Source organism: Cinclus cinclus, chromosome 1 (genome assembly GCF_963662255.1).
Source record: "Cinclus cinclus chromosome 1, bCinCin1.1, whole genome shotgun sequence".
NCBI classification, from domain to species: Eukaryota; Metazoa; Chordata; class Aves; order Passeriformes; family Cinclidae; genus Cinclus; species Cinclus cinclus.
This window is the reverse complement of record NC_085046.1, coordinates 19336120-19358936: the sequence shown is the minus strand read 5'-3', so window position 1 is coordinate 19358936 and position 22817 is coordinate 19336120. Positions and strand designations below refer to the sequence as shown.

The 22817-nt window shown below is 36.3% G+C and overlaps 1 protein-coding gene across 4 annotated transcripts in view; it reads left to right on the top strand.

Moving 5' to 3' along the window:
- The window catches only part of CACNB2 (calcium voltage-gated channel auxiliary subunit beta 2), a 242210-nt gene that overhangs the window by 191244 nt on the left and 28149 nt on the right, over positions 1-22817 (top strand). For 2 of the 4 annotated variants that reach the window (XM_062494478.1, XM_062494486.1), the window contains 4 exons: positions 11612-11734; positions 15961-16097; positions 17909-17985; positions 22156-22175. In XM_062494478.1, the coding sequence (XP_062350462.1) occupies positions 11612-11734; positions 15961-16097; positions 17909-17985; positions 22156-22175 (357 nt within the window). Of the gene's footprint in view, positions 1-11611; positions 11735-15960; positions 16098-17908; positions 17986-21876; positions 22011-22155; positions 22176-22817 lie in introns of all 4 variants that reach the window. The other 2 variants (XM_062494461.1, XM_062494470.1) reach the window with 1 other exon arrangement.

The following is a 22817-nucleotide window of genomic DNA, read 5'->3' as shown; positions in this document are numbered from 1 at the left end:
TTGCTTATACTTGAGGATGCACTGCAAGTATATTAAAATCTGCTTTTGCATAGGCTGTTCTATTCATTCCCCTGTTATCAGTCTTTCCTGACTGTTGTGACTTTTTTCCAAATCCTGATCACTTGTTTTGTTCTACTTGCATGTTTTAAAGTCTCTATCAACTAATCAGAAACAAACCTAGAGGAGCCCCTTTTGTTTTTTTTTCTCTGCTTGTGGTTTCCAGCGCACTCAAAGATGTTAGTCTTGCCCTGCTTGATTCCATTCTTCATAAATTTCTACATAGTTCAAGTATGCCATTAGAGTAATGAACTCTTTATATAATTAGTAATTATTCAAATAAAACACTTATCATCTTTTTCAGGCTTGATTGCTTATAACGTGTCTCTTTCATGTCCCTTCCTTGGATTGTTTGTTTTGGCTTTTTTGTTGATTTTATCCTTAAATCAGTGTTTCAGTGATCTATCTCACAGGGCATTTTGAACTTCAGAGAAGGCCTGTATATTTGTTGTGCTAGACATTATATTTTTTTCCTATCTCTGGATAGGAAATGTTATCTTCTTCATTAAAATTCTGATTATGCAGTTATAACACAACTCTGTTAAGACATGATTTTTGCTATACAGTGGATTTCCACTTCATTTAGTTACCATATTGCTGAGAACACAAAGTGACAAAAAAAACCTTTGTGTAAACTGTTTAGTGATACCTGAACAGATAATTGTCTTCAGTTTTTAACTGGATACTGATTAGTTAGGTGACCATCTGTATTTTTCATGTGAAGCCAGTCTTTATAAACCCATCATGATATCAAGCACCATTAAATAAGTTATTTTACAGTGAATATTTGAAAATTTAAGATAGTGTTGCATTAAAGCAATATAAAAATTAAAAAGCTGCTTAAAGTTAAGATAGCGTTTGCATTTATTCATTTTAAGTAATTTTTATTCTCATTGTGCAGAAAAGGATTCATTTTAGAAGAAAACAAGTAAAGCATGCCTTTATCTTCCAGGGTCTGACTGAAAAAATGACACAGCCGTGAAAACACATACTAGAAATTTTGTCTTTGCTACCAGTCAACCAATTTTAAGAGTTCTTCATGCTAGCAAAAGAGATTATTTCTCTAGGATGAAATACAAATTTAAACCAAGATTAAAATGTGTAATTTAAGTAATAACACATTGGTTTTATTGTATTTTGTTTTTTCATTTCTCCACATCTTGCAAAAGGTTTTTATTCACAAAAAACAAAACATTTAACAGCATTGCAGCTCAGTAGTCTACTCATAAGCTTCACCCCAGTGTCTTAATTTCTTTAAATAAATATGGAAATAAAATATGGCTCTTAATAAAACTAATTTAAATTTTTTAAAAATAAGGGGCAGAACTCCATCATCTGTTTTCCTGTATCCCTGGTGTCACTTTGTGCACATGGGTTATGCCATAAAACCATTTGCAAGCTTCTGGTTGACTACCTACAGTTCAGAAAGGATTACAGATCTCCTTGGAGTATAGCCATGGATTTTATATAATTTCAATACTACAGGAAAGATACAGAATTTTTAAATTGTTCTTTTAGAAGCTTTAGAAGTATGCAGAGTTTTAGTTGCTTAGTAGGAAACCATATTTGGTATCCAGTAATGTTTTGTATTGCATGTAAAAAAGCGGTGCAGAGTGTGTTGAGGCTCTCTGGCATGCACACAACTAACCCACCAGATCCAGAGTGTGCATCACCTCCATGTAGGGATAGGGACTTTGGGGGGAAAATCTGGAGAAAGAGGAAAAAGGCAAGGGGAGACTGGCCAGCTGGAGAAAGAAGTGATCCCCTGCTGAGTGTCCTCATCCTTCTCTGGGTGCTCTCCCCTCTACAGTATGTAGCAATGAGAAAGAAACTAAATTTTGGATTTCTCTGGTATAAACTAGACCCTGTAAAATGAAGGCAAGACAGTTTGGGGGTTGAAGAGGAGAAGGGCTGATTCTCATGCCAGTGGCAGTCACTTCCCAGGAGAACCTGCTGCAACAACAGGTGAAGACATGATGCTGAGAGTGTAAATGGCAGCTGCTTATGAATAAAACAGTTGTGTGCATACTACCTGTTGTGTGTGCAGAGCACAGCTGTGTGCACGTAGGCAGATGTATCATATAGGGTTGATTTCCTGGTCAGACTGAGCGCAGGCTGCTCCACTAGCTTTGGTTTAGCCTGAGGAGCTATGCTCTTGCATACCCACAGAAAATTCAATCCACTCAGCCAAGGAAAGTACAGTAAATTTAAAAAGTCTAGAAACCCAAATTAGAATTCTTACTGCCACTTTGCATTTTGATGCCATGTCTCTTTTCTTACAAAGAGAAAATTGTTACAATTCTGTGCCTTTTTTTTTCATGTTTTTATAATAACTCTTGCTTCATCCAGCCTGGAATTAAACCTTAGCAGTTCTATGGCTATAATAAGAGTAAGGTTTATTGCCAGCTAATGTTTCATCTGCTGGCTAGATGACTAGCTGTGCACCAGCTGTATAATGTATTCTGTAACGATACCATCATCACAGCACTTCACTCTTGCATCTCATACACCCACGAGGAAACATGTTTTATCTTGTGCTCTGAGCAAGGAATACAAATGAGATGTCTCAAGGTAAAGTAAATAAGAATATTAGGGAATATTAAAGTAAATAAGAATATTAGGAAATAATAAAGAGAGTTAATTCTTTTTTTAGCTTGTTAGTGTGAGAGACTGTTTTTGGACAGGGACGAGATGAGAGCTCCCACAAATCTTTAGGTGCTGATGATGGACTGCTTTTGGCACAGCTCAGACACAGAATGGCCCAAGGCCTGGATTTTAGCTGTTCTTTTGTTGGCTTCTCCCCTGCATGGTTCTTCCTTGGCTTATGTCAGGAAGAAGCCCTAGTACTGCTCTAGCTTAATTCTAAATCTTTGTGGGATTTTTTTTTCTGGCAGAAAGGCATCTCCAGAACATATTAGCAAGGCCGTGGCTCCTCCTGTACCGGGGCAGAACTGCAGTGCAGCAGCAGCTGTGCTGGTGCTGAACCTCCTGGGAGTTCTTTTGTTCAAAGAGAAGGGGAAGGGTTAGTGCTCACTGGTCTACCAGATGTCCACAGGCATAGTGGTGGCCAGATTGAGGAGTCAAGAATTGCCCTTTTGCCCAAAGCACAAAAGGAGCATTACAATATACAAGAAATATAAGATGCAGGAGAAATATAATAGATGAAGTTGTTGATGTAAAATTTATTTTACTTATGTGTGTTATTCTGCCAAAATTATTATATTTGTCCTGATAATTTATGTTTTGTATCAGGTTCATGTAAACTTTGGGTTGGTTTTTTTTTTTTAATAAAATGAAAAATTGTAGCTAAAACTACATTTCTCATTAGCTTTGCTTTGAAAAGCTCTAGTACCCAAGTCTCATGGTTGTTCTGCTTCCAGCAAATATTTGAACAGCAGAGCCAAAGTGTGCCTTGGCTCCAGTGCTCTGCATCTTACAGAATATTAAACCATTTGCAGTCTGTTAATTCTGTGCTGGAATATCAGGGAGTTTTTGGCAATGGATATAAAGATTTCAGTCATACTGATGGTGTTTGGAAATGTCAGTGTGACACTAGAAATACATTGCTGTGGTGGTCCCTTTGTTATTTGTTTTAATTAAGTATAGAAAACTGCACATGCACACATAATTAAATAGAAAAACATACAAACCATGTATACAATGTCAGGTGCTTCAAAGGTAGAAAATGACATGTTCAAAATGTTTTGTGCTATCTTAGCTTTCCTGTGCAGATATATAAAGCTATAGACTTTACTGTATAGTCTGATCATATTTAACAAGTAGTTGTTATATTTGCTCTTTTTTGTCATGGGATTGGTGCATTAACTCCCTGCTTGGGTGATAAAGACAGGCAAAATGTTCATGACATTTTAAAAAGATGGAAATAATCCCTTAGAGATCACTTGCTTTTCATCTTAGAACTGAGAATTTGATGGCAAAAATGAACCCATTAAAAGGTTCTTGGATGCTATGGAGAGCTCCTTGTGTTTCATGCATTCTTGATTTTATTTGTGAGGAAAGATCTTCTGTATGCAAGTAAGATGTATTGCTCTCTACAACTACCTGGAAGGAGGTTGGTCACTTCTTCCAGGCAACCAGGGAGAGGACAAGAGGAAATGGCAGAGGAGGTTCAAGTTGGACATCAGGAAGAATTGTTTTAACTGAAAGAGTGCTCAGGCATTGGAATGGGCTACCCAGGGAGGTGGTGGAGTCACCATTCCTGGAAGTGTTCAAGAAGTGACTGGACGTGGCACCAATTAATGCTGTGGCTTAGTTGACAAAGTAGTGTTTGGTCAAATATTTGCCTCAGTGGTCTTGGAGATCTTCTCCAGCCTTAATGCTTCTGTGATGCTGTGACTGTATAGTGCTTAGGTGGGAGAAAATATATTATTGTGAAGTTAATGGCTGAACAATAATACTATACACAGTGAGGGCTAAGTTAAAGATATCACCACCATTCCCCTAAGGTAAAGCTAGCCTCATTTTCACTTTTGCTAAGGCTGGGATATTTAACTTTGGTAAACTTCTAAGTTTAACAAATACTCATTTGCCACAGCTTTGAATGGCTGGGAATATGTGCTCTATGTTTATGTAATCTGTATCTAGGCTGTCAGGGAGATTTGCAATATAGATGCCATTTTAATTTAAAAATGAGAAGTATCTCAATGCAAGACCTACCTAAGCAATAGATACCCAGGTAAGGCATAAGATAAGCTATGGCCATAAAATGTAATGGTTTGAAAGGGGTGGGAGCCTTGAGGCAGCTGTAGTGTTTATCATATCCTCACATAACTTCTCAGTTTTAGTTCAGTGTATGAGTTAAGAGCTAATAGAACATTTGGCTTTTCAGACTCTGAAATACCATCCTTGGAACATATAGCCATATAGCTCCTGGAAACAGAGCAGTCTAGCTACAAAATGTATGTTTTGAATAAAGGAAGAAATTTTCAGCACAGTTTCTTATAAAAACATACTTAAAATATTATGTAAAAGTGAAGCATTTTAACAAACATTAATCTTTGGCTCTAGCAGTTGTAGAGACTTTCTGAACCAATTGAAAAAATGAAGTGCAGATTTACTTAAATATTGAAACCAGCAAAAAACTCACATGAATAATACTGAATTAAGAAACAATTTAAGTGATGCAGCATTTTTAAAAGAAATTTTTGGTAATAGAGTCTACGTTTTTAACCATTGCATTGCCGATTTATTTAGTGTTTACTTTAGCTTGTGTTGTTGCAGAATTTTGCTTTTCCTGGAAAATTTTTATTTGCAAAGAGCCTGAAAATGTTACTGCGAATCTTTTCTCTATGTGAACCTCAGTTTAGCCAAAAAAGCTAAGATTTGCTAAAATGCTGTCTCATAAGCTTAGGATGTCTCATAAGCATAAAACGTCCTCATTGTGGCATCAAAAAAAGAACTTGAAATCCCAGCACAGTATTTTTATTGCAAATGACAGTTTTCATGTGTTGGCTTTTGCTGCCAGAATAAGCATGTTTTCAGTAAGCACAAACAGACTTTTTCAGCTGTGCCGGTTTCCAGCGGTTCCTGTTTACTCCCCAAGTGGGTGGTATGGAAGAGCCACCTTTCTGGCACACTTACATGCAGACAACACATGGCCACCGTCGAGTTTTGGCGTTATGCTCTAATAAAAAAAGATCCTGCTCATATGAGAAAGCTTGGTGTGCGTCAGTACAGCTATTTCAGTCTTTGCTGCCTCCTGAGCTGAATGTCAACCGACATTGGTGACTCTATTAAAATACGATTTCGCAAAAGGAAGTAAGAAACATGACTTTCAAGCTGTGTGTGAAGATGAGCTAAAATAGTAACAAAAGTATCTCTTGAGAGTACTAGAGGACAAAAAAAAATAATTCTCTGAAATCTACCTATTGTTAAGAAAAAAGTGGATCTGGCAGACTCTCTTTTGTACCAGCTGGATGCATTAAATTTTCCCTTCTCTTCAACATTGAGAGGAGGTGTTGCTGTAGGAGGGATTCCAAGGAACTGGAAGGATTCAAAGGTTTCCTCAGAAAGTTTCTCCAATGGGCCTCTATCCTAAGGAAAGTTACAGTTAAGCTTTAATAGCTGAGTTTCCGTGCCGCAGCCCTTAGAACTCATGTCAAGTCCAAGCAGGTGGCTCATGGCATGGGGGCCTCACATGACGGGCACCAGTCCTTGCTGGCTGCTCTTGCAGAAGGCACCAGAGACCAGCAGTTGTGACATGTCCTCAGCAAGAATTCAGTGAGCCAATCCTTTGTAAAGTAGCAGAGCAAGAACTGGTACTGGCTGGACATAGTCCACATTGCCCTAATTTTGGAAACAGATGGGAAAATGTACTCAGATAAAATAATTTTGTGTTTAACTACTTCTCTCCCAGATCCTTCTAAAGGGATCTGTGCTATCCAAAGCCATTATAATTTAGAAGAGTTTGGATGTCATTATACCACTGTACTTGGGCTGCTGCTTATCAACTACAATTGTACTGTGTTTTGTTCTCACACTGCAGTTCGCAGCTCCTTCGCTTTGTTGGAAGTCCTGAATACAGCACAAACCCTCTTTCTATACCTACCACTTACAATTAAAACTGGTCATTGATCAATTCTACTTGTAATAACACTTCATTTTTCTTGTACTGGACTATGAAACTAAGTATTTGTTTTTCATTATGGATTTCTGTGTTCCTCACTCATTGATACATGAGAGAACCATAGCTCCTGTATGTTTTTTTCACAACCACAGTGGTCAGATCCTGGAACAAGATGCACAGAGAGGTTATGTTGTTCTGTCCTTGGAGGTGTTTAAGACTCACAGGGATGCAGCCCTGAGCAGCCTTTTTTGGGCAGAGGTTGGACTGAGAGACATCAAATGCTCCTTTCTACCTCAATTATTCTGTGGTTTTGGCTTCCTACCAGCCTTATTCAGTACACACACCAATGGCCAGAAAAGAAAGCCTGATCTTTGCTGGGAAGTCATATTTTTGATCACTGCTTTTAGTGTATAGGCAGCTGTATAGGTTTCTGATTTTCTATTGGGACATTCATTGTCATTGCTTCCTTAGCACTGAGATTGCTGAGCAGATGTTATCATTAGAGACTGGACAATTTCTTACTTGTCATGAGGATCCAGCAATAATCAGCATTTGCGACAAAAATTTCCTCTGCATTGTTTGTGTTCTCAGATAGGTTTGATTTTTTTTTCTTGTGCAATGGTGCATAAATTAGTGTACAAAGTAAAAAAGGTAAAACAGAGAAGTTCTTTTATTATTTTTGCATTTGCATTCTCAAATTGACTTAGTGACAGTATAGGTTTCATAACAGTGTAAATTCCTTTATAATAGTATGAAAAATGATGTCATTCTGTAAAACAGAGGTTTCAAACTGTTTCTGCTTTATATATTTGACTCTATGTCATTAGCAGGGCATAATAAAGTGAGATGTTTTCAAGACAGCAGTCATTAGGCCATCACAGTGCTATTGATCTTTGTTATGCATGGAGTATTAATATTGTTGATGGCACAAATACTGTGCACAGGGCTACTCTGTGAAAACAGTGCTGAACATAGGTCATCATCTGTTGTGTTTGCTCCCCACTAAGACTACCAGTGAAAAAGCACAATAGTAGTAATCACCTTTCTTCAGATGAAGGAAACAGTGTGACTTTTAAAATTTTCTTGAGTGCAAACTTGTTAGTGATTTGAGAGATGCCCGTTATATTCATTACCCAAGAGAAGAATAATTCCTTACTTCCAGGATAAGAAAGGTTGAATGCATGTATGAAAGGTGGATAGGGTGGAGGATGAGTAGTAGCTTTATGTAGAAATAGAGAATAGGGAGTGACCTTGCTTTGAGACACATTTTCTGAACTCTTAACTCAGACACCAGTTTCACAAGCATTTTTTGTCAAAATGGTAACTGTAATAGTTTTCTGAATAAGTTCTTGTCTTAGCTGACATTGCCTTCCTAAAGGTGCATTCTGATTTCATTTAAACTGGTGTAAATACAGAGGTGCCTCTACTGTGGGAATGATGTAACAGAGTAAGAAATAAGATGGATCAGAGATCTTGGATCAAGCCCAAGTGTAGAGGAAAATTGTTTGGAGAATGCTTTCAGCAGTTTTTCTGCATCCTAGTAGTGGATGAGGAATACAGATACATTGATTGTCAAGTAATAATTCCAAAATTAGTGGCCCTGAGGGAGATGACCTGTTCTTTGAATAAATTCCATGACAGAAAATTTGCCTTCTTGGCTGGAATCCCCAGGGGCTGCTTCCACTGGGTTTATTGCACATCATAAAAAATCTGAAATTAGTTATAGGAAAATGAAGGTCCTGTCATCTTTTAAGTACCTTACTAGAGAATGGATTGTATTATTTTGCTCTGTTACTGAGTGAAATATTTCTTGAATAAAAACTCAACCAAGCAGTTACAAACTTGTTTAAACTGACAAATTGACTGAGATAGATACAACCTGCAAAAGCTCATGTTTGCATTCAATACAAGTTAAGCATGGCACAAGGAAATACGAGCAGTAAAGTATAATAATACTGTAAATAGTATTAAATTAATAATGAGGGTTGGTATGAAGATGTGTAAAGTAAACACAATTTGTAAAGGAAGAGATAAGATCTAGAGAGAAAAAGAGAAAAAGAGAAAACTGAGTAAGGTTGTTCTAGACACACTTTAATTTATGTCCATTACCAAAAGTGTATAGCCAAAGTTGGTTAAACAGCTGTTGAATAAGATTTTGTTGATTTATATTCTGAGTTTGTATCAGAAGCTAAAACTGATTCATGAAGAACCTCGTTCCAGAATGTGTTCCCTGCTGCCCTCATGGTATAGATGATGGTAATGGTCTGATTGTTCTTGTGGGTTTATTCAGCTAGTTGAATGTTGTACTTTTACAGGAGAAAAAAAAGAAAAGCAAGATGGAAGTGTTCATTTTGAAGAGAAATGAACTTTTCCAGGCTACTTTTTTCCTCTGGAGAGACATGAGATATTAAACTGTTTAACATCTGTCCTTGTAGTCCTCCGGCCTGTGGATTAACTGAGTGCTGAGCTGCCATCCCATTTTCATGGTGATTTATAGAATGAACAGCTAATGCTTAACTATTTTGACCCAGTCTTATTTTAGAACTGCAGGATATGCAAGCAAATGCTAGGTACATTTTCAAACATACATATGCATGTGTCAGTTTTTGGTTTTTTTTTTTTTTTTTTTTACATAAGACCCTAATTGCATAACAACTGGGCTTTTTTAGTTCAAGACAATGTAGTTCAGGAAAAGTACTTAACTTGATAGTGCCATGAAACTTTCAGAATTATTTATTTATGTAAAGCCCAACAATTAACTTCTATAAATTAATTAGGTTTTAATATTCAATTAGATTAATTATTGTAGTCTAATCCCATGATAATTTAGTCTCCCTGTCTACCAGTGTGACAGGTGTCTAAAATGGGACATACCATTTCTGTGAATATCTGTAACTCAATGTTCTGCTTTTGTTTTTCTGCTCTGACTTTTACATTTCTTTTTTTTTTTTATGGCAGAAAATGGCAGAGAACTTTCACCTGCTGCTTTTCTTTCATGTTTTGATAGTTCTGGAGTAGCTCCCATTGTATTCTTCTTCTTCTTGGGTAGTCAGGTGTTGTCTTCAAACAGGAAATTTTAGATCACTTCTAAGAAGTATGTCAAGGGCATTAACTTCCTGGAGGTGTCTGTTGCAATGCTGCTGAGATTTTTAAGTTTTTAGTGAACCTGAAGTCTTTCATCCACTGTTACTTTTAGGAGTAACTCACACTGGTTGAGCAATTTTTAAATATTTGCTAGAGGATATAGCAATGTGAGAATGAATAAGCAAACATACTATCCCACCTGTTGCTGTTTGGCACAGATTGTCCTTCATAGATCCATTCCTGTTCTGAGATATATTTCTACAGTGACAGGTCATTGTGCCTTACAAAATGATAATTTTTAAAAACAGGGAATGATTTATTTGATTATTTACTATTTGATGGTAAGTATTGCTTAGGAGATTTGACAATTCAATGTTTATTCACGTCTGTATTTTGAGTGTTGAAATTAGTAATAGCATAGAAAACATCAACTCAGTCTGTAATTTTTACATTCAGGAAAATTTTTTGGTTTTGTATTAATATTTAAACCCAGTAATTTATGGTGTCTTTTCTTTTTGAGGAAGATTCATGATATCACTGAATCCAGTGCCTGTGTGACTCCTTTTTTTGTGGCATGACTAGTTGTGTAATAGTTTGGTATCTTTTATGTAGGGTAACAGTGGAAGTAACATTGAGAAAATTATAGAGAAGATCACTAAGATACAAGTTTGAGCTGTTAGGATGTGGACATTCCCATTGTATCAACACTGCAAGATTTTTTAATTGATGTGCAGAAGTCACCAAATTTTAGTTTATAATGATTGTTCTCATAAATGCCCAGTTTCAGAAAGGTAACCATGAATATATAAACATATCAGGATGCTCTTCTAACAGTTTATCTGGTTATGACTAAGTGAGCTAAAGGTTCAGCCTGGGGTAGGGCAGTGGTGGGTCCTACGGATGCTGTGGGATAATCTCTGTGGGGAAAGCAAGCTCAAGCTGTTGTTTAGCCTAGAATAAAGCAGAAGAAATGTTGTTCTCCTGTAAAAGGGTTGTACCTTTGAGAAGAAGATGCCCTTGGTAGCTGTAGTCTGGGCTGAGCTGGATGGCACCTTCTATTACCATACCTGTGCAAAGAGGTGCTCAGCACTGTTGGTGCTGGTAAGGAGAAGCTGTGCAGGTATGGGACTTCTGTATGACTCTTCTGGCAACTACTTCTTGAAAACAAAACTTGGGAAAGTCCTCTAACTCACTGATGTCAGGTAGCAGCATAAGAAAGAATTAAGGGAATCAGCAGATCTCTCTGTGGCTGATGATCTCAAGGCACATTACTCAGCCCTCAGAGTGCAGTGAGATGACTTGCTTAGGGGTCACTGGAACTGCCAGCACCTCTTCTCCAAATTTGCAATTTCCCAAATAGTTCTTGAGGGCTGAGGCTGTGAGGGCTGCACTTAGAGCAGCCTTAGAATGATCCCGAGGTGACCAGCACATGAGTGCCCAGATGAGAATGGTGGGGAAGGAGCAATGCTGGTGCAGTGTCGTGCTCCCCTTGCAATGCCTTTTGCAGCCCCATGGTCCTTGGAGATTAGGTTTTGTAGTTCTTGAAAACCTACCTCTTATGGCAGCCCCCAAACACAGAACTTGCAGCAGAACTGCAAGCTGACAATAGTATATGAATTGCCAAGTGGACTGTGATTAATAATTACTGATTTGACTTACCTCAACATCTGTACTAATAATCTGTATTCTATGAAATGTGCTAATATTAATAATTAATGTCAGTAAAAACTAGTCATCATTATGTTTTGAATTGATGTGTTGGGAGTTTGTAATTTTTATGATTTTAAGAGCATACCATACTGAAATCATCTCCCATCTATATGTTTGTACATATGTATGTGTTTGCAAGGGAAATCTTCATAATGTTCATCTTTTATTTTGCAGTCAAAACCTGTTGCATTTGCAGTTCGGACAAATGTTGGGTACAGTGCAGCTCATGAAGATGATGTTCCAGTCCCTGGCATGGCCATCTCATTTGAGGCTAAAGATTTTCTTCATGTTAAAGAAGTAAGTAAAACCAGAGGAGTAAGTGAATCACTCTTTAAGGGAATACTTGGGTAATAGTGCTAATATTTTGCAATGTTGATAACACTTCACGTTGCCAAAGCACTTTACAAATGTTAAAGAAGCTAACAGTGTATAAGGAATTGAATGTTCTTTTAAATGCTATTCTTGTAGAAGCAATGGCACAAATTTCTTGCAGTCAAATTAATGAAGTTCAGAAAGCAAGTACTTTTCTTCTCTAGTAAAAATCACTTATTTACAGGTTTAAATGCCGATGTCTGACTATTCAAAGATTAAATATTTCTGTATTTTTTCTATTCTGGTACTGTGAGGGCTTGTTGTGATTCAGCAGCCAAGGGTTGCTTCTCTTTTATGTGTATGACTGCATCTCAATTAACCCCAAAATCCAGAGGTCTTCTGTTTTTTAACTGAAGCTGCTTCGCTGGCACAGACAATATTTGGTTAGCAGTTACATGCTGGAGAACTGGAATGATCTTTCAAGATAATGGCAGCTGTCAATAAATGAGCTTTGCATTTTCCTGCATTGTTTTTCTTTTCCTGTAGTTTGGTTTTGGCAAATTTAAATTTGTAGTTTCAAACACGTAAAGTCATTTTCTTTCTCTGCTCCTTGCAGGACACTCCCAAAGAAATAACTTGGTTACTTTCACATGCAGGCTCTCCTCTGTAGCCTGTGCTCCCTTTTGAAAGACTCGTTTTAAAAGGTTTCCTAGCTTTTGGTCATATGCCATTGTGGTTTGTCTCAAAATGGCCCATCTGGATATGGAAATTTATAGGAAAAGAAATAGAAAGTTAGTTTAAAGTTGAGAGCAACCTAGCATGTAAAATTATGTCTTTGCCTCATTTTAAACTATCCAAAAATCCCTCAGTAGTTATGATTGATGAGGCACAATGATTCTGCTAGCGCAGGTGCTTTGGGAAAGAACGAAACGTTCCTAACACAGAGATAGAAATACAGGTGGGCAGAGACTAAAGAAACACAAGAAACAGACTTGGCTAATGATCATAATTTTTCATATATGTTAAAGGCACAAAAAGAGAATTATTTTTATTCAGACTGTAAACAGTGAAGGAAATATGCTTTCTGTCTGATGATAGTGTGAAAGAATTGCTCTGCTCTGTCTTGTGACAAAAGAAGAGATGAGCAGGCACAGAGTCCTGGCAAGAAAAAAACATCAACCTTCCCAGTGAGTCTTGAAGCACTGGAAAATACGGCTCAGTTTGGTTAGGTCAAATGGTTCTGTGTAGTCATCTATTCCATCTACACATCAAATGAAGTGGTAATCTCAGACTTTACATCAAGTATTTACCCTGTTTCCATATAAACCAGACACACAAGGTTAGCAGTTTTCTGTCAAAAGTTAATGCATTTTTCTTCACAGCACAACTTAGTCTTAGATGTATATATATGTAAGACAAAATCTGGAAGGAAAAGTCTTCTGAACTTTTCCATATCTCCAAAATCCCTTGAAAGCATGCTTAGCTCAGCTGAGTTCTTACATTGTGGCTGTGTGTAGCACTGAGGGGTGGAATAATAGATTAAAATGTTCTTTCAACCCCAGGTGGAATGGAATAGGTATTCTGTGCTGATTGCCTTTTAAAACACCTGGTTTTCTCTGTAAGCAGCCAAGGAGAGGTGATTTTCTATTGGTGCTAGTCCAGAGATGGACTGGGAAGGGACCCTGGGACCAGGCCAGCTGCACCATTGGAATGGCAAGATGGGAAGGGATCCTCAAGGAATCAACCTGGGATTTAGACTCTTGCCCTGCTTTCAGCAGCAGCTGTTGTGTCTGGGTGGGTTGAAGCTCCTTCAGAGGGTGCTCCAGGTCCAGCCTTTCCCTGAACAGCCATGTCCTCCCTTGCATCTTCTGTGCCATGCCCTGCTTGTCCTCCAGGGCTCTGTATCCCACCAGGTATTGCTCCTTCAGCACTTTTGGTGCTCCCTACAGTTAATGCTGGAGGAACTGAATTGTCCAAATTTTAATTATTTATGCGGATTAAAGAAAAAAACCACATTTGACTATAAAATGCAGTGTTGTTTATATATTCTAACTTGTTGCTTGAAATAAACAAAGTGATGTTAATCTCCAGTAGCTTCTGCCTACATAATGATGCCATACTGGACCAGTGCTATCCTCTTCTTGTCTGCAAGGGCTGTACACCAATTTGTGCTGCTGAGAGGACTCAAACATGAAAAACCTCAGTTTAAAATGTACATGGACAGTGATGAAAAGTACTACAGTGATTGAGTATGAGGGAAATTTATCCTCATTATTATGTTACATTCATTAAAACTCAGTACACATAAGGATGACAGATTCCTTCCTGCAAGAAGAAATTGCTGCATCATAGTAACTTATGAATCTTCTGAGGCTTTAATGCATGGTCATCATTTTGCTCTGTGTTTAAATAATGTTTGTGTTTCTCTTGGCACTCCAAACACACGTGAATTACAGAGAACCACTCACCCCAGCCAGCACCTTGAGAGCTGGACACCTCTCTACCAAGATTTAAAAAAAGTAAAACTATAAAGTATTATGTGTGGTATTATTCACTTTAAAAAGCATGTTATACTCTTCATATACTGACAGAGAATTATCCTTGAGACCTTGCAGAAGTGTATTCCACATGTATTTATTTATTTATGAAGAAGAAATTCCTATGGATTTAGGATTTCCATTGCATCTAATAAAATCAATATTGTTGAGTAGTAATCTGTTTTACTGTAGGACAAAATAGTGACTGTTCAGATTTTAATTTACTGGTGGTTTTTAATTGTCTGTCTCTTCCTTTTACTAAGTTAAAAATTTAGTTAGCCTTTTGTAATGAAAGGGTGTAATTTTAATAATACATTTCAGTCTGATACAGCTTTGAGAAACTGCTATTCCAGAGTATCTGCCTATGAAATGCTGGTATTACTCATAAAGACATCATATTATATGAATATTTTAGACCTCCTTGTTCTATAAGCTTAAAAGTGCATTTATTTTATCTCTATTTTTTTTGTTAGTTGGAATATCTTACAGTTGCTCTCAAGCATCACATGATTTCTGTAGTTGCCAAAGTGAAAGATAATACTGCAATTTAGGTTGTGTATCAGTGATCCACCAATGATGGTAAAATTAATTTCTTTTTATGGGAGCCCACACATTTTACATCTTTTATTCCTAACTGTACACTTGTTGAAGCTACTTATTATATAATTAAATATGCCCTATAATATCTACATTAATAGCTTCAGATTCAAGAAAGCTACTTTCTTCACATTCAGGTCTTCTCTTAAAGTTTTATAAGTATTCTAAATTACCCAAAATTCTTATTTGATGGTAGTTATTCCCATGGAACACCAAAAGTATTGTGTGTGTACCTGAGTGACCTATTATCCTTCAAAATGGTGAATAAATGAGAATAGAAAAAGCAAATAGTTCTGCTGTATAGACATCTGGAAAACAACCAACCTCCCCCACACATGGTGGGGGGGTGTGTATGAATAAAGGTGTTGAATTAGAGTAGTCAATATCTCATATTTAACAGAGCTGAAATTCAGTTAATTGGGCTATCTGGTGGACTTGTGTACCTGTTAGGTTTTTTTAGTCATCCAAAGATATTCATTCCTTGTGGATCTCTCATAGTAAGTTTGAGATGCAGATCACATGAGCTCTCTGAAGTAGGGTATATATAAGCAGACAAATTCAGTTATATTTCTGAAGTTTTTAGTGAGAAGTGTGGGAATTTGAGAAGTAGTATTTTTAAATTTAAATAGAGAACTGAATAAAATTGAATGACAAAAATAGGTTATTACAGAGCTGTAAAGATTGTAGCAGTAGGTGAGAGTCGTTCCTAAGTTTCTGTTGTTCACCAAGGAAGACCATGAAGGAGTTCTCATGTATGAGAGGAAAAGACTGTGAAGCAAGAAAAAATAAAGATGGTGAAATAGGTAGAAATAAAAACCAGGGAGAAACATGAAGTCTCTGCAGGAAGGTTTCTACCTAAGGACTGTGGATTTTAGTAATTTGAAAGGAATAATTATTTTAATGTATTTCTGAATATTACCACAATTCTTCATTGCCATAATAACATAGCACAGTGATTAACTGCAGGGAAGTATTACAAAAAATAGAATAGCTGGAAATTAAAGCTAATAACAAAGGTATCCCCGATACAGTAATTTCTTAGTATGTTACTTTTTTCTTTTTTCTTTTAATCTGTAGAAATTTAATAATGACTGGTGGATAGGACGATTGGTAAAAGAAGGCTGTGAAATAGGATTCATACCAAGCCCAGTCAAGCTAGAAAACATGAGGCTGCAGCATGAACAAAAGGCAAAACAAGGAAAATTCTACTCCAGGTAATAACAAGAAATCATTAATAATAGCAACATTGGCTGTGGCACAACTTGGAAATTGATGCTGTGTATCAGTCATATATATACTTAATTATTGTTAATGGCAGCTACAAACATTTTTAATCAATTAAGGGATTAATATATCATTAGCTATATAATTTATTATTTAATGTATAACATTATTTTATACATTTTATTTTTAATTAATAAGCTTTTTAGTGTTATTGCTATTTGGGAGAAAAAGTAGACATTTAGATTGGTGATCTGTGGTGGCCTACAATTGAAATAGTTTCCTTCTTTTTTCATAAAATGATTGCTAATATACATTGCTGTAAGTACATTTACTATGTGCTAGTAAACTTTTTTACTTAAAATTGATTTATCTAAATTCTGTAGCATTTCTTATTTGTTTTGATGATCTTGCTATTTCTAAACACATTTAAAGTTCATTTTAGAAATTATAGAAAAAGTTAAGATGAATTTACTTGTAAGCCAAAGCCAGTACCTGTTAGTTAGCTCACAGGGAAAAATAGTCTTGTCAAATTCAATGCCTACAAATGCAGCTTTCAAGAGCACTACGTTTTATGATGGAAGTTTCATCTCAAGTCATTTGTTATCTCTCACTGCAGCCATCATTGCATAGGAAAAAGGATTGTTTCTAGGTGTTCTGAACAATGCTGCAAGATAATGTGGCACTGTAAGATTTCACCTTTACTGTAGAAATCTTAATAAAGTAGTTTTCTAGTGGAAGCAAATGTCACTTGTGTCCCTTTGAGCGTGAAGGAAACAAATATTCCTAGTGTATTTGAGTGGGATGTACTTGGAATTGAGCTAGGAACCATTCGGGAAGCCAGAAATGCTTTTGTATCTCCATAGGAAAGGCAGCAGTATTTGTAGAGCGTGTCTGGAATAGGACACTGTGATTGTGCAGTGCTCAGCTGCATTCACCAGCTGTGAAATCCTCTCCCATGAGCATGCCTTCCTCAGCAGAAGGATGCTGGATTCCTTATTCCTCTGGTGACACTTCTGGGACAGCCAGATCTGTCCCAGTGATTCAGTTCCTTTCCAAATCCATTCTCCAGAAATTCTCACTGGAGATAACATTGTCCTACACCACAAATGCATTAACTCAGTGCTTATTAATATTTTATGATAGGGAAAGTGGAACCTAGTACTATCACATGAATTATTTGAAGAGTGAAATAACCTTTCTTACATTCTTTCCAGAGCTTTTCTCATTATGGTAACTGAAATAAAAAAGACTAGAACTGTTGTTTCATTTTCAGAACTTGGATAGTTTTTCACAAAGCAGAACTTGAGAAAACCTTAGACTGCTTTAACTTTGTTTGAGAGACTTTTTTTCTTAAGTGCTATATTGTATTGAAAAAGGAAAAGAATTTGTATATTAATTAAATTTAAAAGATTATAGACACATTCTCATCTTCATTAGGAATTCATTAGTAGCAGCTAAAGAAAGAGATGTTCACTGGCTTAAGAATTACTCCTACTAATGGGTAGTAACATTAATTAATATATACCAGTAGTCATATTAATTACTGAATTGTATTAAGATCATGAGGAAGTGAGAGCAGCAGAATGAATTGTACAGCAGCACAGGAAGTATGGTTGATGTTTGCAGTTCCTCAGGTCTCAAAACACATGCACAGTTTGTGTGAGTTGTATATTTTATAGCACTGCCAGGAATACAGTTTGTCTCACAGCTAGGACCTCATTTAGAAGGCAGATAATAAATAAACTAGATTAAAGATTCAGAAAGCTACAGAACTTCAAACTAATTTATTGCTTTACTCCAGTAAATCAGGAGGAAACTCTTCATCCAGTTTGGGTGACATCGTTCCTAGTTCCAGAAAATCGACGCCTCCATCATCTGGTGAGTAGGTTGTGAACCCTTCAGTAAAGAGACTCATGAACCTAATCTGTTAAAATTCATGTACCCTTAGTCATCAGGGTACATCAGGGTACATTATTCCCCATTCGTCATAGGTAAAACCTGAGTGATGTGTTGCCAGATAAGGTTGGTTTGGGGTGAAGTAATGCAGTCAATGCCAACAAGTTCAGGCAATGATAGGGCTATTAATGCACAAAATTACCTCTTTGCTTTTACCACAGAGTTTTGTAGCAAAGATATAATAGATCTGTGAGACTACCTTATAGTAGGACAGTGGAAGGTTTGGTCTGGTCTGAGCACTCCTAGTGAACAATAAATACTTTCTTGCACAGGAGAAAAAGCAGCAATAAATATAGAAGTTCCTGAGAGGTTTCTGCACGAGCATCAAGAAAGGCATTATTTTAAAACATCAGGAACATTTAGTTTCACAATTCTGATCATGAGCATGTGCTTCGTCTAATTCTAGGATACTGGATATTTTTTGCCTTTGACAAATTTTTCAGAAATACTATTTTGGACTTAGATCATCAACATACAGATTCAACTTTAGTTAGGTTGGATTAAAGTGATGTGAAGCAAATACATTGCAAGCTGGTGGAGGATGCATTAGCTCCATAAAAAAAGCACAACAGAAGATCTCAAAAAAATTTTTTATTGAATTCAGCTGCTGTGTTGCTGGATGTTTTTATCTTCTCATGTACATTGTAAGTATCTGAAAACAGAAAATATTAATGAGCATTGCTAGTGCCTTGTATATTAGGGCAAAGACATGGATCTTCCAGTCATACTCATTTATATGGAGTCTGGTCTACAAAGCAGGCATCTTTAAATGAGCCTTAAGATTTTAAAGTATTTACTTGGTCATTTAAAAGGGAGACAGAGAAATTAAATCATGATTTGGTAGTGACTTCATTTGGTTCAGTTAATTGTAAAATATATCTGTCTTGTGAAAACATGGATTTGTTAGTAACAACCAACTTTATTACAATTGCAGTTTGCTTATAAAAATTCCACCACAGTTTAACTTCTCTTTTGTTTTGAAAATACTGTATCAGTTTATTAATGTATGTCCATAACAAGTGTGTAGAACATACCTTAATTTTTTATTTTCTGATGGCTTTAAACTGATGTATTTGCTGTTCAGGCCAACTTTTTCGACAACTGCATTTTTGTAGTGAAATTTTCCTTGGACCTATGTTGTCATTTTATAGTTAGAGCTCTGAAATGCTGTAATATTATTTTCTATTAAAAAAAAAAAGAAGTAGATATATTTCCAGAAAGTTGCACAGAATTCAGAATCAAGAGCACAGATATCACCTAGTTTACCAGCTGACTGATTGCTACCCAACCTCTAATTTTCATTGCATTGAATTGTTTCTTCAGACACTGTTTTTCAAGAAACACTTTTTTATAGAGAAAGAAGAAAATCTGTTAAACTTCATTCAGTTACAGTGAAGATCTGGAAAATATGTATGGATAGCTCACATTAGCTTAGTCTGTGACCATATGATTTTGAGTCTACAATATTTTTTTTGCTTAAGACATCCTAAGAAAGGTGAAAGAGGCATAGTTTGTGACTAAAACAAGAATTCAAATGACTTTGAAGCACAATTCAATTATTATTCCAACAGCTCCTCTCTTTGAAGTATTATCAATTACAAATTCATCAATTGTGTATTAAGTGTAAGAATACTAACTGAATAAGTTAATTTCACTTTTTACTTTGAGTCAGTGATGGGGTTTTCAATATAAAATCATGCCACAGAAAGACCAGAACAAAACAAACTCACAAACGAGATGAAGAACCACAGAAACACAAATGAGAGGCTCATATCCATTTAAATAATCAATATTGATATAGCAAAAAACAATCCATACGGTCCTGTTGGGTCGCCAAGCTGGGTAAGAATAATGCTGAAAATGACTAAAAAAACCCCAATGAACTAGTGATAGCTAACAGCAAAAGAACTGTCACAGGAGATATTCCATAGTGTGAAGGCTGAGAGTGGAGCAAATGAGATATTGGTAACTAGCTGATCAAATTCTGCGTTTCTTTCTTACAGGAAAAGCTTAAGGTAACTGATTTTTCTTTACTGACAATATTGATTGAACATAGAACCAAAGGAGTTTTGATTTGTCTTATTGTGAGTGATTTACAGCATCTGTGCTGGCCTGTATTCAAGAAAAGATAATATGTTATTTTTATACTTATGAAGAGGATGAAGGAGCAGTGTTGCTAGAAGAAAATGTTACATGATTTCTGTAGGTTTTTTTTTCAGGAGCGGGATTATAGAAGCAGGATGTGGATCTACTCACTATTTTTTTCCTGGGAAGGGCAGACTCAAAGGCACAGTAACTCAGGGAAAGTCAGACATCAAGGCATAAGATCTGTGGATAATTCAAATGGGAGAGTGTACTTTATGCAAACAAAAGAGATCACTGCCCCAAGTGTCTCTTACATCAGTAGCTGCACGTAGGCTTGACAGAAGTATTTACTATAATAATATTATCATATTATTATTAATATTATTATATAATTTAATAGCACGTGCCACTGAATTAGTTGATGTCCCACTCATGAAGCAGATGAAATCAGGTCACTAAGATTGTTTCATAATAATTTACAATGATTAATTAAGGGTTTGGATAAAGTCAATATAAATTATTCTGCTTACAGATCTGTATAGGGTTAGGCTCAGTTTGACATAATGGCATGACAAGATAATGCATGTGTTACCAGAGGGAGTGGAGAGGTGGGCAAGATCTTCACACAAGGGTGATACTGTACACATGTTTGTGGTTCACTTTTGTGCATCTACTTGCTTTGTGAAGACAAGTTTAAATCACTACTTAAGATCAGGATTGATTATTGTAAACAAGAAAGGTTTTGTTCGGTTTTGTTTTATTTTAGATGTAGTTGGCAGGTATCTGTTCTACTCAGCATTCAGGATAATATGGCTTTGCATTTTGAAAGTGTATTTATTACAGAGTCTGTGAGGATTCCTGTTGAAATTGTATTACTTACTTGCTAAAAAGGGTAAATAATTTGTGGTTATGGTATGAGCATTTTTTGTTATATATTCTTTCGGTAGAGATTGAACAGCAATGGTGTATTGTATTCACTTCTATTTTACCCTGCCTACATCCTCACTCTTTACATAGAATCCATGTCTCTGAGCCAAGCTGGGATAAATTTCATTTCTTCTGCTATCCATTCTTTTTATTTTTCACTATTAGTAGATCTGTGTTTAATGATTTCTAATAAATGTATCTTATGAGTGTGATGCATTTTTATTTAAAGGCATTAAAAATGCCAATTTTAGTCCATCCTGAGATAAATGCAGATAACATTGTGCCAATATCTGGCTGATTTTGCCCTCAAATTATTTTCTTCTACTTCTTTATTTCCCATAGACACAGTAGTGACATTTCAAATTTCAGTTGATGATACCCATTTTCAGTTAGTGCTCATTGCTATAAAATATTCAAAATGTTGTTGGCCAAGTTCTGTTGTTTACATTGGTGGAAGTCTTATCTATTCCAGTGAATACTTTGGATTTACACTGGCATGACAAGAACAAACTTGGCCATTGGTCTATTTTGTAAATGTGACAGTAGCTGTTACAGATTGCCTTCTGTCTTCTAATCCTAATGTACTGCACCTTTAAATTTTTCCCCTTTGTTTTACTGTGGGTTTTTTTCCCTCATTGTTGACTTTTCATTTTTGTTACAAAATTTATTTATTTATTTATTTATTTATTTATTTATTTATTACTCTGGACAGTTTTATTTCTCTTTACCTGTAATTTTCTTTTTAACCTGTCTTTACTTTCCCTGTCATCTGATAATTCTGAATTGTTTGTCTGTATATAGCTGTAGACATAGATGCCACTGGCTTAGATGCAGAAGAAAATGATATTCCAGCAAACCATCGCTCCCCCAAACCCAGTGCAAACAGTGTAACATCACCCCACTCCAAAGAGAAAAGAATGCCCTTCTTTAAGAAGGTAACACCGACTTCCAAGCTCCCATCTGTCCACCTGCTCACCTGCACTGCGTTGCATTTCTAGTCCTGTTAACTGTCTGCGTCCTCTGACAAGCCAATAACATGCATGCTTTGTTGTTCTTTGTTTCTTTTCCATGCTGCTGTAGCTAAGCAGAAGCAGAAATCGGTAAGTTTATATCGACATCGCCTGTGTTTATCCTGCCACTGGCATCATTAGCATTATGGCTCCAGATTAACAATGCAGCTATTCTTGAATTAAGGATGTAGAGATGTGTTGAGCTAATAGTGGATTCATTACAGGAAAACAGGCAAAAATTCAGTGTGTCTGTGCAACTCTGCTGCATACTTATCCTTTTTGATGGAATAACAGGACACACTCAGAAGGCCTTGTAAATGTTTGAGAAAATTATTTCTAGCGTTGTAATGCACCTCTGTAGTGTATGTATACTATTTCCTTTTTTTTATTACTCAGTCTGTTGAAATAATTATTGGAATCTATCAGATACTCAGTTTGAACTTAAGAAACAAATTGTTAAATTTGTTGTATTTTTAATTTAGTCTGTGCATAAGCTTCTAATTCATTAGGTGCAAAGTCTGCAAGCGTTCAAGACCAGTGGAGAGCCTCAGACTTACTTTGACAGTTTGCTTCAAGTCTTTCCTGTTGTCATGTCTAAATTATCAGCCAAATGTTCTTGCCCTCCATCACTGAGACTTTTTTAGTATCTCAGCTATTGGAAATGGTACTGGTGGTTCCCAGGAGAGCCGATGTCTCTCCACAGATTACCCAGATAACTACAGAATTATACAG